This window comes from Ascaphus truei, chromosome 7, assembly GCF_040206685.1.
Source record: "Ascaphus truei isolate aAscTru1 chromosome 7, aAscTru1.hap1, whole genome shotgun sequence".
Taxonomy (NCBI): domain Eukaryota; kingdom Metazoa; phylum Chordata; class Amphibia; order Anura; family Ascaphidae; genus Ascaphus; species Ascaphus truei.
Window position 1 is genome coordinate 63,222,977 of NC_134489.1, and position 14,408 is coordinate 63,237,384.

The 14,408-nt window shown below is 45.3% G+C and overlaps 1 protein-coding gene across 1 annotated transcript in view; it reads right to left on the reverse strand.

Annotated features, from left to right (window-relative positions):
• The window catches only part of RELB (RELB proto-oncogene, NF-kB subunit), a 29,904-nt gene that overhangs the window by 2,268 nt on the left and 13,228 nt on the right, over nucleotides 1-14,408 (reverse strand). The window contains exons 4-10 of the mRNA XM_075608754.1: nucleotides 8,514-8,674; nucleotides 7,462-7,553; nucleotides 6,299-6,430; nucleotides 2,192-2,296; nucleotides 1,776-1,991; nucleotides 866-931; nucleotides 186-257 (exon numbers count right to left, since the gene is read on the reverse strand). Of these exons, the coding sequence (XP_075464869.1) occupies nucleotides 186-257; nucleotides 866-931; nucleotides 1,776-1,991; nucleotides 2,192-2,296; nucleotides 6,299-6,430; nucleotides 7,462-7,553; nucleotides 8,514-8,674 (844 nt within the window). The remainder of the gene's footprint in view (nucleotides 1-185; nucleotides 258-865; nucleotides 932-1,775; nucleotides 1,992-2,191; nucleotides 2,297-6,298; nucleotides 6,431-7,461; nucleotides 7,554-8,513; nucleotides 8,675-14,408) is intronic.

Sequence of the window (14,408 nt, forward strand, 5' to 3'; positions counted from 1 at the left end):
TAGAAATAAATATGAATTATTATTTCATTAGAATTAGCGAAATAATTATTTTAATCAATTAAACCATTAATTATATTTATTAATAACATAACAAATTATTTTTAATAAATGTTTAATAATAATAAAAAAGGCTCTGTCCTATAAACAGAGAGACACACTCAATAAAAGTCTTATAGGATATATACCTGTTACATGGGTAAAGTGATCCGTATACGCTGGTCTTTTTCTGAGTCTCTTGGCCTCAATCCCGTGTGGGTCTGTAGGGTGAATAATAGGGTCAGACAGGCAAAGCTCTTATGGCCTAAGGTTACGACCTCAGTGTGCACGACGGGGTGCCTGGCGGCACTCGTTCCTGCATAAGTGCGACCTGATAAACTTCAGGCAACTCGCGACGGGGAGTCGTGGCGGGGCGCGGCCATGACGTCACGAGGCTGGTTCACCCTCATTGGTTGAACCGGCGCCGTCACGTGGCCAACGCGCGCCCTCTGCACCAAAAGACAAAAATCTGGTCTTTTGCCAAAGGCCATCGCGCATTGCGGCTTGTGCGCCCACGAAAACAGGGGCCTGCCCCATAGAGGGCTGTACTTTGTGTGCGGCGCGCACGTCGGCGCCTGCGTAGCCGCGTCCACCAAGGACAAAGCCTAAGAGGGGAAATCGCTTGCAGATTTAGAAAACAGGGCCAGGGAGGGTGAGCTCTTATGGATTCACGAGGGGGAATCGCCTGTACATTTATAAGATAATAGGGACCGAGAGGCTAAGCTCTAATGGAATAAAAGGGGGAAGGATTTGCAGATTTATAAGATTCTATGACCAGGGAGGATGAGCGCTCATGGGATAAAGGGTTTAGAGTGAGACGTGTACCTACCTGGGCCACAAAAGTCCCCCATTAGCCGAGATACAGGACGCTTCTTATTGTGCAAACCATATAGATCTGAGAGAAAGAGAGAGAACACATGTGAGTAGGTTTAGAACATGTTACCTTTCACAGGAAAATTTGGGCTGAGCTACCCCCAGGGAGTACCCTATTGACAACTCACATGGGACCCTGGCGCACACACACACACACACACACACACACACACACACACACACACACACACACACACACATATACACACACACACACACACACATATACACACACACACACACATATACACACACACACACACATATACACACATACACACACACACACACATACACACATACACACACACACACACACACACACACATACACACATATACACATACACACACACATATACACACATACACACACACACATACACACATACACACACACACACACACACACACACATACACACATATACACATACACACACACACATACACACATACACACACACACACACACACACACACATACACACATATACACATACACACACACATATACACACACACACACACACACACACATATATACACACATACACACACACACACACACATATACACACATATACACACATACACACATACACATACGCACACACACACATACGCACACACACACACACACACACACACACACACACACACACACACACACACACACACACACACACACACACACACACACACACACACACACTCTAACCTCATGACAGCGCAAAGTGGGCCCTTACATGTGGTAGTATGACGCATCACAGTAACCTCACCATGATGGACCACATGGGACCCTCACACACATGATACGAGGTGACCTCACACACACACACATGCTTGCGCACCCCACTCTCCTCACCCTTCTCCCGTGGCATGTATGTGAAGGTCAGCCCCTCACTGCGGATCCCGTCTGTAAGGCGCTGCAGATAGACGCCAACGGGGGCCGGCTCCGTGATGTGCAGGTCCCGGTACGGAGGAGTCTTCAGCACAATGGCGATCTGCCGGTGCACATCGGCCTGTGAGAAGTCTGCACGTGCCTCCCATGTGCCCTCTATGAACATCACCATGATGTCCTCTGGGAGAGAGGCAAATATTTACACGTGTAGTAAGGATGTAGTCAGTATGTGTCCATGTAGTAAGCATGTAATGAAACTTTATACTATTTAGAGTTTTTAATGTATTTGTTCATGTAGTAAATATTTGAATGTTTGTTTAATACACCAACCGGAAAATCTCCGCGCCCCCCCCCCCCCCCCGATCTTTCTGCCCCCTCACCTTTTTGCACTTTGTCACACAATATATACACCTCCTCCCCGCCTGCGCAGTGTCCCGTGTCCTTGTTTATCCGGTAGATCTTCAGTTCAGAAGTGTTAGTGGATTCTAAGGGCAGAGGGGGAGGGCAATCACAATAGTAGAGGGAGAATAACACACAGATAACAGCGGGGAGAGAGAAGGAATTGCAAGCAGGAATAACAGAAAGGGGAGATCACATGCTGGAATAGCATAGAGGGGAGATCACACGCTGGAATAGCAGAGAGGGGGGATCACACGCTGGAATAGCAGAGAGGGGAGATCACACGCTGGAATAAGAGAGAGATAGAGTGGGAACTACACTCCGGAATAGCAGAGAGTGGAGATCACACACTGGAATAGCAAAGAGGCTAGATCACACGCCAGAATAACAGAGAGAGGGGAGATCACACGCCAGAATAACAGAGAGAGGGGAGATCACATGCCAGAATAGCAGAGAGAGGGGAGATCACACACCAGAATAGCAGAGAGAGGGGTGATCACACGCCAGAATAGCAGAGATAGGGGAGATCACACGCCAGAATAGCAGAGAGAGGGGAGATCACACGCCAGAATAGCAGAGAGAGGGGAGATCACACGCCAGAATAGCAGAGAGAGGGGAGATCACACGCCAGAATAGTAGAGAGAGGGGAGATCACATGCCAGAATAGCAGAGAGAGGGGAGATCACACGCCAGAATAGCAGAGAGAGGGGAGATCACACGCCAGAAAAGCAGAGAGAGGGGAGATCACATGCCAGAATAGCAGAGAGAGGGGAGATCACACACTGGAATAGCAAAGAGGGGAGATCACACGCCAGAATAGCAGAGAGAAGGGAGATCACAAGCCAGAATAGCAGAGAGAGGGGAGATCACACACCAGAATAGCAGAGAGAGTGGGAACTACACTCCGGAATAGCAGAGAGAGGGTGGTATAACATACAGGAGTAGTGGAGAGAGTGGTAATCACACACTGGGGTGGCTGTGTAACATCTTAAGTGTCACATATGAAGTGTCTGGAGTTAAAATTGGAGTAGAATTGGCATGAAGAATACCATAGGAACTGGACTCTGCCCTTCATCCACAACCCTGCAACTGTGAGGACTTGGCTTTATAAACGCTCTGACAATTTCTACACATCTATAAACTCACTTTCTACGCTGCTGTTTAATCCTCAGTGCTACACTGCCCTCCCAAGTCTGATTTATACACCTGCTCTTTCAACAACTACTTCTCTCCTACCCGTCTCTCCCTGCATCTCATTATGCCCTCCCTATTGCTTTTTCTGTAGCGATTTCCTCATTCCTTTATAAATGTTTCTAATCCCCCCACCTATGCTTGTGCCCATACATGGCACCACTATTTAGACACCTCTTTCCCAACTACTTCTACACCCCTCAATAAAAAGCACCCCCACAAATCCTCTATTCACCCCCTCTCTCTCGTTCTACTGGGGATCTCTCTCCTAATCCTGGACCCAGCCATATACACACCTGCCCTCACCCAGGCCTTCCTGCCTCCTCTTTCTCGGCTAATGGTATTAACCCATCTAACACCAACCAATCTTAAAACTCAGGCCTCAAAAGAATCATCCCAATAGCCTGCACTCCTGGCTAGTGTCCCACACCCTGTGAGGATTGGCCCTCGGTCCTGCCCCCGTGATGTATTGGGTGACGCCCCTCGTGTGCGCAGCGCACAAGCGCCGCAGTACTCCTGCCGGGACCAGACCTAGGCTACGCGTCCCGTTCTCTACTCCTGGACCCTGGCTATGCACAACGACCATCCGACTTCTCCAACCCCAGACCACGGCGAGTATAACGACCATTCTGACCTCTCCTACCCTGACCCGGCTACACGGCCTTCACTCTGCACTCGGGACGCGGATACGCGGTTGTAGGTCGGTGTATATCACCATCTCCACCTCAGCCTTGCGGTCCCATCCTTTTTGTGGTGAGCACTCGTTACACACCCACAGTCACTCCTACCAATCATTGTGCCCAGCACTGCCATCTGCAGCACTTATTCCCTCACCTGCTGTCTCTCTAAGTTCCCCATCAGACCTCTTAGATTGTAAGCTCTCCAGGGCAGGGATTTCCTTTCCTATTGTCTGACTTTGCTGCGCTTATTGTATTAGTATAATTCCCTGCACTGTATTGTCTTTGTAAAGCGCTGAGTACACTGTCTGCACTATATAAATAAAGATATATACATACATACTGGGATAGGAGAGAGAGGGGAGATCACACGCCGGAATAGCAGAGAGTAGGGAAATCACATGCCAGAGTAGACGGAATCACATGCAGGAATAGCAGAGAGACGTGCAGTAAAGAGTACAAGAATAGGAGAGTGACGTGCAGTAAAGAGTACAGGAATAGCAGAGAGACGTGCAGTAAAGAGTACAGGAATAGCAGAGAGACGTGCAGTAAAGAGTACAGGAATAGCAGAGAGACGTGCAGTAAAGAGTACAGGAATAGCAGAGAGACGTGCAGTAAAGAGTACAGGAATAGCAGAGAGACGTGCAGTAAAGAGTACAGGAATAGCAGAGAGACGTGCAGTAAAGAGTACAGGAATAGCAGAGAGACGTGCAGTAAAGAGTACAGGAATAGCAGAGACGTGCAGTAAAGAGTACAGGAATAGCAGAGAGACGTGCAGTAAAGAGTACAGGAATAGCAGAGACGTGCAGTAAAGAGTAAAGGAATAGCAGAGACGTGCAGTAAAGAGTACAGGAATACAGAGACGTGCAGTAAAGAGTACAGGAATAGCAGAGAGACATGCAGTAAAGAGTACAGGAATAGCAGAGAGACGTGCAGTAAAGAGTACAGGAATAGCAGAGAGACGTGCAGTAAAGAGTACAGGAATAGCAGAGACGTGCAGTAAAGAGTACAGGAATAGCAGAGACGTGCAGTAAAGAGTACAGGAATAGCAGAGAGACGTGCAGTAAAGAGTACAGGAATAGCAGAGAGACGTGCAGTAAAGAGTACAGGAATAGCAGAGAGACGTGCAGTAAAGAGTACAGGAATAGCAGAGACGTGCAGTAAAGAGTACAGGAATAGCAGAGAGACGTGCAGTAAAGAGTACAGGAATAGCAAAGACGTGCAGTAAAGAGTACAGGAATAGCAGAGAGACGTGCAGTAAAGAGTACAGGAATAGCAGAGACGTGCAGTAAAGAGTACAGGAATAGCAGAGACGTGCAGTAAAGAGTACAGGAATAGCAGAGACATGCAGTAAAGAGTACAGGAATAGCAGAGAGACATGCAGTAAAGAGTACAGGAATAGCAGAGAGACGTGCAGTAAAGAGTACAGGAATAGCAGAGAGACGTGCAGTAAAGAGTACAGGAATAGCAGAGAGACGTGCAGTAAAGAGTACAGGAATAGCAGAGAGACGTGCAGTAAAGAGTACAGGAATAGCAGAGAGACGTGCAGTAAAGAGTACAGGAATAGCAGAGAGACGTGCAGTAAAGAGTACAGGAATAGCAGAGAGACGTGCAGTAAAGAGTACAGGAATAGCAGAGACGTGCAGTAAAGAGTACAGGAATAGCAGAGAGACGTGCAGTAAAGAGTACAGGAATAGCAGAGACGTGCAGTAAAGAGTACAGGAATAGCAGAGACGTGCAGTAAAGAGTACAGGAATAGCAGAGACGTGCAGTAAAGAGTACAGGAATAGAAGAGACGTGCAGTAAAGAGTACAGGAATAGCAGAGACGTGCAGTAAAGAGTACAGGAATAGCAGAGAGACGTGCAGTAAAGAGTACAGGAATAGCAGAGAGACGTGCAGTAAAGAGTACAGGAATAGCAGAGAGACGTGCAGTAAAGAGTACAGGAATAGCAGAGAGACGTGCAGTAAAGAGTACAGGAATAGCAGAGAGACGTGCAGTAAAGAGTACAGGAATAGCAGAGAGACGTGCAGTAAAGAGTACAGGAATAGCAGAGAGACGTGCAGTAAAGAGTACAGGAATAGCAGAGAGACGTGCAGTAAAGAGTACAGGAATAGCAGAGAGGAATACAGATGCCGTGAGAATGTAGGAATATTAGAGGGGGCGTATTTAGATACAGTGATAGAGCAGAAATAGTAGAGTGGGGGCAGTGGATACTCACTCTTGTCGTAAACTGGCTCCGACAGCACGGGGGGAGTTTGTATCCGCTGTGTGCTTTGCCCCAGGTAGGAGGCTTGGAAGCAGAGTCTGACCACATTCAGATCTACCTCCTCATGGTTACGCCACATCCCAGCTGTGCGGGAAGGGGAGGATTAGAACGTCTAGGACTTTGTGATAGGTGTAATTATACACACACACACACATACACACACACACACACATATACACTAGCTGATATACCCGGTGTTGCCCGGGATATAAATCCGTAATAGGTAGTATTATTTATAAATAGGGGAACAATAGGATCACTATTTGGTGGAAAGGTTGTATTATGATGTTGAAAAGAAACATGGAAGAAAATCTAATAGGATGTTGTTTAAAAATGGTTTATTGTAAACACACCACAGTACAATGTATATTTTGGTGACATAAGTGATGTAAAAATGTAGAGAATAACTAAGGCAATACGATACCGTGTATGAGACGAATATCAAGAGGCAGCACTCCATTGGATGGTCAAAAAAGCTATGTATTGTTAAGACATCATAACAACGTTTCGGTCCTACTTGCGGGACCTTTCTCAGTCACCTTGAGAAACTCCCGCATGTAGGACTGAAACGTTGTTATGATGTCTTAACAATACAAAGCTTTTTTGACCATCCAATGGAGTGCTGCCTCTTGATATTCATCTCATACACGGTATCGTATTGCCATATACACACTGATCTTTGAAGTGGGAATATAAGCATTCACACAGGCTGGTCTCTGAAGTATATATATATATATATATATATATATATATATATATATATATATATATATATATATATATATATATATATACATATACATATACACATATACATATACACACACAAAAATATATAATGATCTTTGTAGTGAGTGCTCACTGTTGAGCAGGTCCATGACTGGCCTCGGTATATACACATGCTTGCCTTTGTAGTGGGTATATGACCACACACGTGGGTCTCTATGAACTGGTCTTTGTAGTGGGTGGTAGGTCTGCCCCCAACCTCGGCCACTGTAAACACACACACACTGGTCTGTATAGCGGGTGATCCCTATTAAAGCTGTCTTCCCCCGCCTCAGATTCTGCGTATACACACACACACACACACGCTGGTCTTTGTAGTGGGTACTTACCATTGAAGGGGTCTATCCCCAGCCTCAGTCTCTCCTGCACAGATGTCTCAATCTCTTTCTTCCGCACACACTGAATGCCCATATTACTGAAACTAACACACAATGGAATGCGTTGGTTGGGAGGTAGCGTGGCGCTGTTGTAGTGTGGCAGTGTAGTAGTGGCCAAGTAGTGTGGCAAAGTTGTTTTGCTTAGTACATGTCTTGCATAGTAGTGTGGTGTAGATACGGTATCTTACGTAGTAGTACTGTGTAGATATCTTGAATAGTAGTGTGGTTGCGTAGTAGTGTGGTGTAGATGTCTTGCGTAGTAGTGTGGTGTAGATGTCTTGCGTAGTAGTGTGGTGTAGAAGTCTTGCGTAGTAGTGTGGTGTAGATGTCTTGCGTAGTAGTGTGGTGTAGTTGTCTTGCGTAGTAGTGTGGTGTAGATGTCTTGCGTAGTAGTGTGGTGTAGATGTCTTGCGTAGTAATGTGGTGTAGATGTCTTGCGTAGTAGTGTGGTGTAGATGTCTTGCGTAGTAGTGTGGTGTAGATGTCTTGCGTAGTAGTGTGGTGTAGATGTCTTGCGTAGTAGTGTGGTGTAGATGTCTTGCGTAGTAGTGTGGTGTAGATGTCTTGCGTAGTAGTGTGGTGTAGATGTCTTGCGTAGTAGTGTGGTGTAGATGTCTTGCGTAGTAGTGTGGTGTAGATGTCTTGCGTAGTAGTGTGGTGTAGATGTCTTGCGTAGTAGTGTGGTGTAGATGTCTTGCGTAGTAGTGTGGTGTAGATGTCTTGCGTAGTAGTGTGGTGTAGATGTCTTGCGTAGTAGTGTGGTGTAGATGTCTTGCGTAGTAGTGTGGTGTAGATGTCTTGCGTAGTAGTGTGGTGTAGATGTCTTGCGTAGTAGTGTGGTGTAGTTATTTTGACTAGTAGTGTGGTGTAGTTATTTTGACTAGTAGTGTGGTGTAGTTATTTTGACTAGTAGTGTGGTGTACTATAGTGGGGAGGTTGTCTTGTGTACTAGTGTAGTGAAGTAATGTAGTGTTGTGGTATAGTAGTGTTTTCCTGTAGCTCACCTGTGCTGTGTCTCTCCTTCGCTGGGGTGCAGTATGACCTCGCAGATGCCATGGTGACAATCTTTACCCACAAGTCCGTGTGGGTGCACACGGTGAGGGGGATCCTTCCAGACCAGACACACAACGACACAAACCTCAGGTAATCCCTCGCAGTGACACAACTACACAACAGAGAGAGAGAGATAGGTGACACAAGGGGAGAAAAAAGGGAAGACGGGGAAGAAGGTATAGAGGGGGAAGGGGGAGAGAGGGGATAGACTGTAGGTGGGGAGATAGGGGGAAGGGGTAGGTGGGAAGACAGGGGAGAGAGGCGAGACTGGAGGGCAAAGATGACAACTACACAGTGAGAAAGAAAGAGAGATCGGAGGAGAGATGATTAAGGAGATACTTCTACTGCTTTAGTTTTTGCAACACAATACTGTTATCCCCCTGACCAGCAGCGGACAAACCACTCTCTGTGTGGGATATTTACTAAGGTCCATTCTGGGTTAATCCTCGGAGCTTAAATTAACATGGTTCAGTTTGGGGGACCCCCTGCTTCCCATCTGGGGGAAATATATATATATATATATATTTATTTTTTTTAACTGGAAATGCTTTTATCAAGACAGAGATATTATAGTCCGCTCAAAGCCAAATGTATTAGCAAGTAGTCAATGTTCGTCATTGCTCACATATAAACTCTGAAAGCCTCAGGGGGTGCGACAAGGAAAACCAAAACGTGTCAATATATACACATGGGGGGAAACCAGGCGTTTGCCTGGAGGTGCGCTCATGTGGATAGGTAACTATTTACTATAGAACTTTTAATAATAAGTCTTTCAAACTACAGACAAAGAAGAAGAAAACTCAGGCCACAAGGTAACTGTAAAATAGTGGATGATGGATAGGAGTGCAGACACCAGGTAAGTAAATAAATACTGGTTCTAATATATTTTATACCATAGCATGAGTGGCAAAACTGCTTATCTTGCCCTATAGGATAGCAGGAACATCCCCTCTGGTGGATGTCCTTACCATTATATAGCCATGGTTGGTCCAGACTATCTTTCTGCCTTCCTGTCACGTAAGTTCTGATAGCTACAGGCAGTGACAGGCTATCCTGTGGGCTCCTCATGCTGTCTCTCCGAGTGACCGGGGTGGAGGTGAATGGGAGTCTGTGTACAACCAATCCTGGTGCAGACCCTGTGCCCTCCCCCTCTAAGCCTTAGGGAGGAAGTGTTCCAAATTGTTTCAGTCCAGCTCTCCCCCTCATGGGGTAGAAGAGTGGAGCTCTGAGTCTCTCCCGGCTGGGAGGGAGAGTCCAGCTCAGCCCCTCCTGGGGTTGAGACATTCCTCCAGCTCCTTCTGGAGCAGAGATGCAGCCAAGCTCTGTGCAGAGCACAAGGCCTCCATATTGCCAGAGGACCAGAACCATCCAGGGATCTGGGTTCCATTCTCCAATACAAGGCATATGCTGTAATGACATCCTGCAGTGGCTGCCTGAATATATATATATATATATATATATATATATATATATATATATATATTTCCTGGCTCCCTTTTTTATATACTCCTGCTTAAGCAACAGTCTATTGGGTAGGAGTATTAGAGATATCTGTCGTGGTGGGGACCGTCTTCAGGATCTCTGAAGCCTACTGTGAGTGGAGGCGCTGATGACACCAAACAGAGTCTGAGGATCACCAAAAGCCTGTCCTGTTTCCCCTTATCACGGAAGCTCATCTCTCCTGGACCCTCACAGGTAACCAGCACCACACAGACCAGTAGCCAGGGGAAGATCTCCCAGGGGGGGAGGGGGGGTGAAGCAGCGCTACAATTATAAACTGCTACATGCATTAAATAGAGAATGGTGTTATTAGGGACAATGTCTGTGAATTACACACCTGCATACTAGAAGGCCAGTACTCTCAGTTACAAACACTAGCCCCCACCATAGGACCGATACTATAGAGTCCTAAAGCATATGAACTAACTCAGAACTGTTCAAACGGCTGTATTCTTTGCCCCTCTGCTCTCCCGTGCCTGTAACAGGGTCTTATCCCTGTTAAAGAAAATGCCTCTAGATCCATCAGGGAGCTGGTTAAGTGCAACAGGCAATCAACCAGACTCCACCTGCTTAATCAGAGCTCTGTGAAATAGTGTCGTCTGAGGCACAGGAAGAGGATTCCTAAGCTCACAATTGGGGCTGACACAAGGAAGAACATAGCAGAGATTCCCCTAGCCCACAACTGGACCAACCTGGGGAACAACAGATGTCTTGAGCTGCAGAGGGACTGCAGGCTGACAGCAAGACAAAGGTAACAAGACCTCTAAACCTGGACACGGACATTGCCATAACACACAAGGGTGCGGACCCAGGAGAGCAGAGAGGCCTTCCCCTACAGCTACAAGAAACAGATAAAAGTCTTTCTTATGGGATTGTTGTATATCTATCTATATATATATCTATATCTATATCTATATCTATATATATAATGTTTTCTGGGTGGTAATTAGCTTAGCTACCCACCCAGTTAGAGAGAGCTGGACTAAATGTGTAGATATTCTCCAAAGCGGAGTAGGCCTTTCTTTTGTTTATTTTGAATGTTTTGCTTTGTTAAAGGAACAGGCACAATAAAGCCTCATTTTAGTTTCACTTTAAACGGTCTCCATTGCGTACCTCTGCACACGTCTCTTACAATGTCACTCGTCTACACTGTCACTCCTATAACGTCACATGGCCTGACAGGCGTTTTGCTCATTGACGGAGCTTCAGCAGGGGATTTTTGGCAGATTTACACTTAAAATATCACTAAGCTGTAAGACTGACTAGGCCATTCTAAAACATGGAATTTCTTCTTCTGCAGCCATTCTTTTGTAGATCTGCTTGTATGTTTAGGATCATGGTCTTCTGCATGACCCACTTTCGCTTCAGCTCACGGTCGGATGGCCTGACATTCTCGTCTAGAAGCTTTTGATACAACCATGAATTCTGCATTGTGTCAATGATGGCAAGCCGTCCAGGTCCTGAGGTAGCAAAACAGACCCGACCATCACACTCCCACCACAATGCTTGACGGTTGGGATGAGGTTCTTCTGTTCAAACGTAGTGTTTGGTTTCGCCAAACATAACGTTTCTCATTGAGGCCAAAAAGTTCTACATTTGACTCGTCTGTCCAGAGAACATTGTTCCAGAATTCTTGTGGACCATCTATGTGCTCTTTGTTGAACTTTAGACGGGCAGCAATGTTCTTTTTAGAGAGCAGTGGTTTCCTCATGGCTATCCTTCAATGAACAATTTGTAGTGACAACTGCGCTCCAGTGTTTGATCACACAAATGATGGAGAAAAGAACCCAGGCTAATAAGACATAACATCCTTTGTGGGGCCAAAGATCCCTGAGGTAGGGGCAAGCAATGAACCCCCATAATACCTCCAATGTGGATGGTCCCCCTCAAAGTGTTAAAAGTACTCACATATTGCACTGGTCCTTTGGATTCCTGGTAGACTTGCAGCCAAGTAGATATGGATAGCTGTAGAGAAAACAGGAGACTGGCGCACAGTCCAATGAAATGTGTCCCAGGATAACAAAAATAAATATTTATTGATGTAAAAACATCCAACAAACGGAGGAGAGCAACCTCCTACGCGTTTCAAACAGTAGTTCTTTGTCCTCTTTTCTCTACAGTTATCCTTCAATGAACACCATTCTTGTTCAGTCTTTGTCTGAGAGTTCCATTAGCCAAGGCAAGAGTGGCCTGCAGAGCCTTGGATGTTACTCGAGGGCTCTTTGTGACTCCCTGGATGATTTGCCGGTTTGTTCTTGATGAGATTTTGGTAGGACGACTGCACCTGGGTAGAGTGACTATGGTCTTGAACTTTTTCTGTCTGTCCGACAGTGGATTGGTGGAGCCCAAAATCCTTTGAAATTGTTTTGTAACCCTTTCTAGCCTGACTAGCATCAATAACTGCTTTTCTGAGGTTCTCAGAGATTTCTTTTGATCGTGGCATGACGTATTTCCACATACTGTACCTGTATGGTGAAGACCAAACTCACACAGTTTCTGATCTTTATATAGGGTGGGGCCTCCCAAACTCACCCTTGAAAATCTACCTAATTATTTAAACACCTGTTTCTAATTATACCCTTTAATTTAGCTGATAAAACAAGTATTTCACTTATTTGCACCTACCCCGACTTAATTACTCCTTGTTTGTCTAATTCATACATCATTTTGTTACAAGAGACATGGAATTAGTTGATATAAACCCTACTGGATATTCAAGAAAAGACTGGTTTTGATTCAAGAAGGTTATCAGGAAAAAACGATGGACTTTCCATAATTATCATTGGGGTTCACACACTCTTAATAAAAATTCATGTCGCTAGCCGAAATGTTGGAACAATAAAATACACTTTCTTTGCATAGTTAAAAGAAAATCTTTTTTAATTCAAACATTGTTTCTCCTTACAATTAACAGGCACAGCGATGGGAGCCAATATGACTCCTATTATGCCAACTACTACATACGTCGGTATATGACACTTTGCATTCCTTCTATTGCTCAAAATATCTTGTTTTATGCCAGATACATTGATGATATCCTACCAATATGGTCTGGCCCAATCTGTTGATCAGTTGAATGCAGATGATTCACTCATAAAATGTACATTGACCTTAAATCCCCATTTTATTTTGTTTGTTGATGTCACTTTTACATCCCAAGGATTAGCCACATCTTTATATACCAAACCCACTGATAAAAACACAATTTTATTGGCCTCCAGGTTTCACTCCTCGCCTTTGAAGCGGGGTCTGCCGTTCTGGCAAATGTTTAGAATCTGGCATATTGTTAGTGACCGTATCCAGGATACTGCGGATTTGGAAAATCTGGGGATGCGCTTTCTGGAAGGAGGTTATGAACCGAATGAAATCTGAGACATTTCTACAAAATGCAGTCTCAGTCATGACGGAGCTCTTACATATAATACTAAGACCACTGACAAGACTCGCTTCCCAATAATAACTACATATTCCATGGCCTCACTATGAACTGGCACCTTATTGTTTTTGACCAAGCTTTGACTTTTCAATCACCAATACACCCAACGATATGCTATAGGAGGGGCCATAATCTTCGGGATTTACTTGTTCGCACTAATCCTATTGACAGTTATTCTGATAGCAATACCCATCCTACAAAGCCTGAGTGCTTTTCGATGTGCCTCAATTACCACCTGTAGATATATACACCCTGGCACCTCCTTCCAACATCAGTAGAAAGGGTCCTCAATCAATATAAAACAGGGTCTCCTACACCAGCACTTTTATCATATTTATACTTAGTTGCCCATGTGGACTTCCTACATAGTCAAAACTGAATGTACCTTCCGTGAGCTGATGACCCAAAACCGTTGAGCCACACACGATGCTCTCTAGAATGACAAAGGTTGACAACCCGTTGCCATACATTTTGACCGATTACAACATCACCTACCAAGTGTGAGACATGATCATTGACCACGAACCCCCTCTAAAGTAGGGGGGCTCAACTCCAGTCCTCAAGCCCCCCCCCCCCCCCCAACAGATCAGGTTTTCAGGATAACCCAGCTTCAGCACAGGTGGCACAATCCGTCCCTGCTTCAGCACATGTGGCTCAATCAGTCCCTGCTTCGCACAGGTTGCTCAATCAATCCCTGCTTCAGCACAGGTGGCTCAATCAGAAGCTCAGTCGAAGACTAAGTCTCTTGAACTTTTGAAACATGAGGCTAGGTGGATATACTTCATGGATACTGTATCTAAAGGACTCAATCAAACATTGAATGGTTACTCCTTATCTTTTGGACTATCATTTTTCCTCTCTCTGTCTACATCTGTATTCACGCGCAGTTTGTTGCGCTATGACCATGATG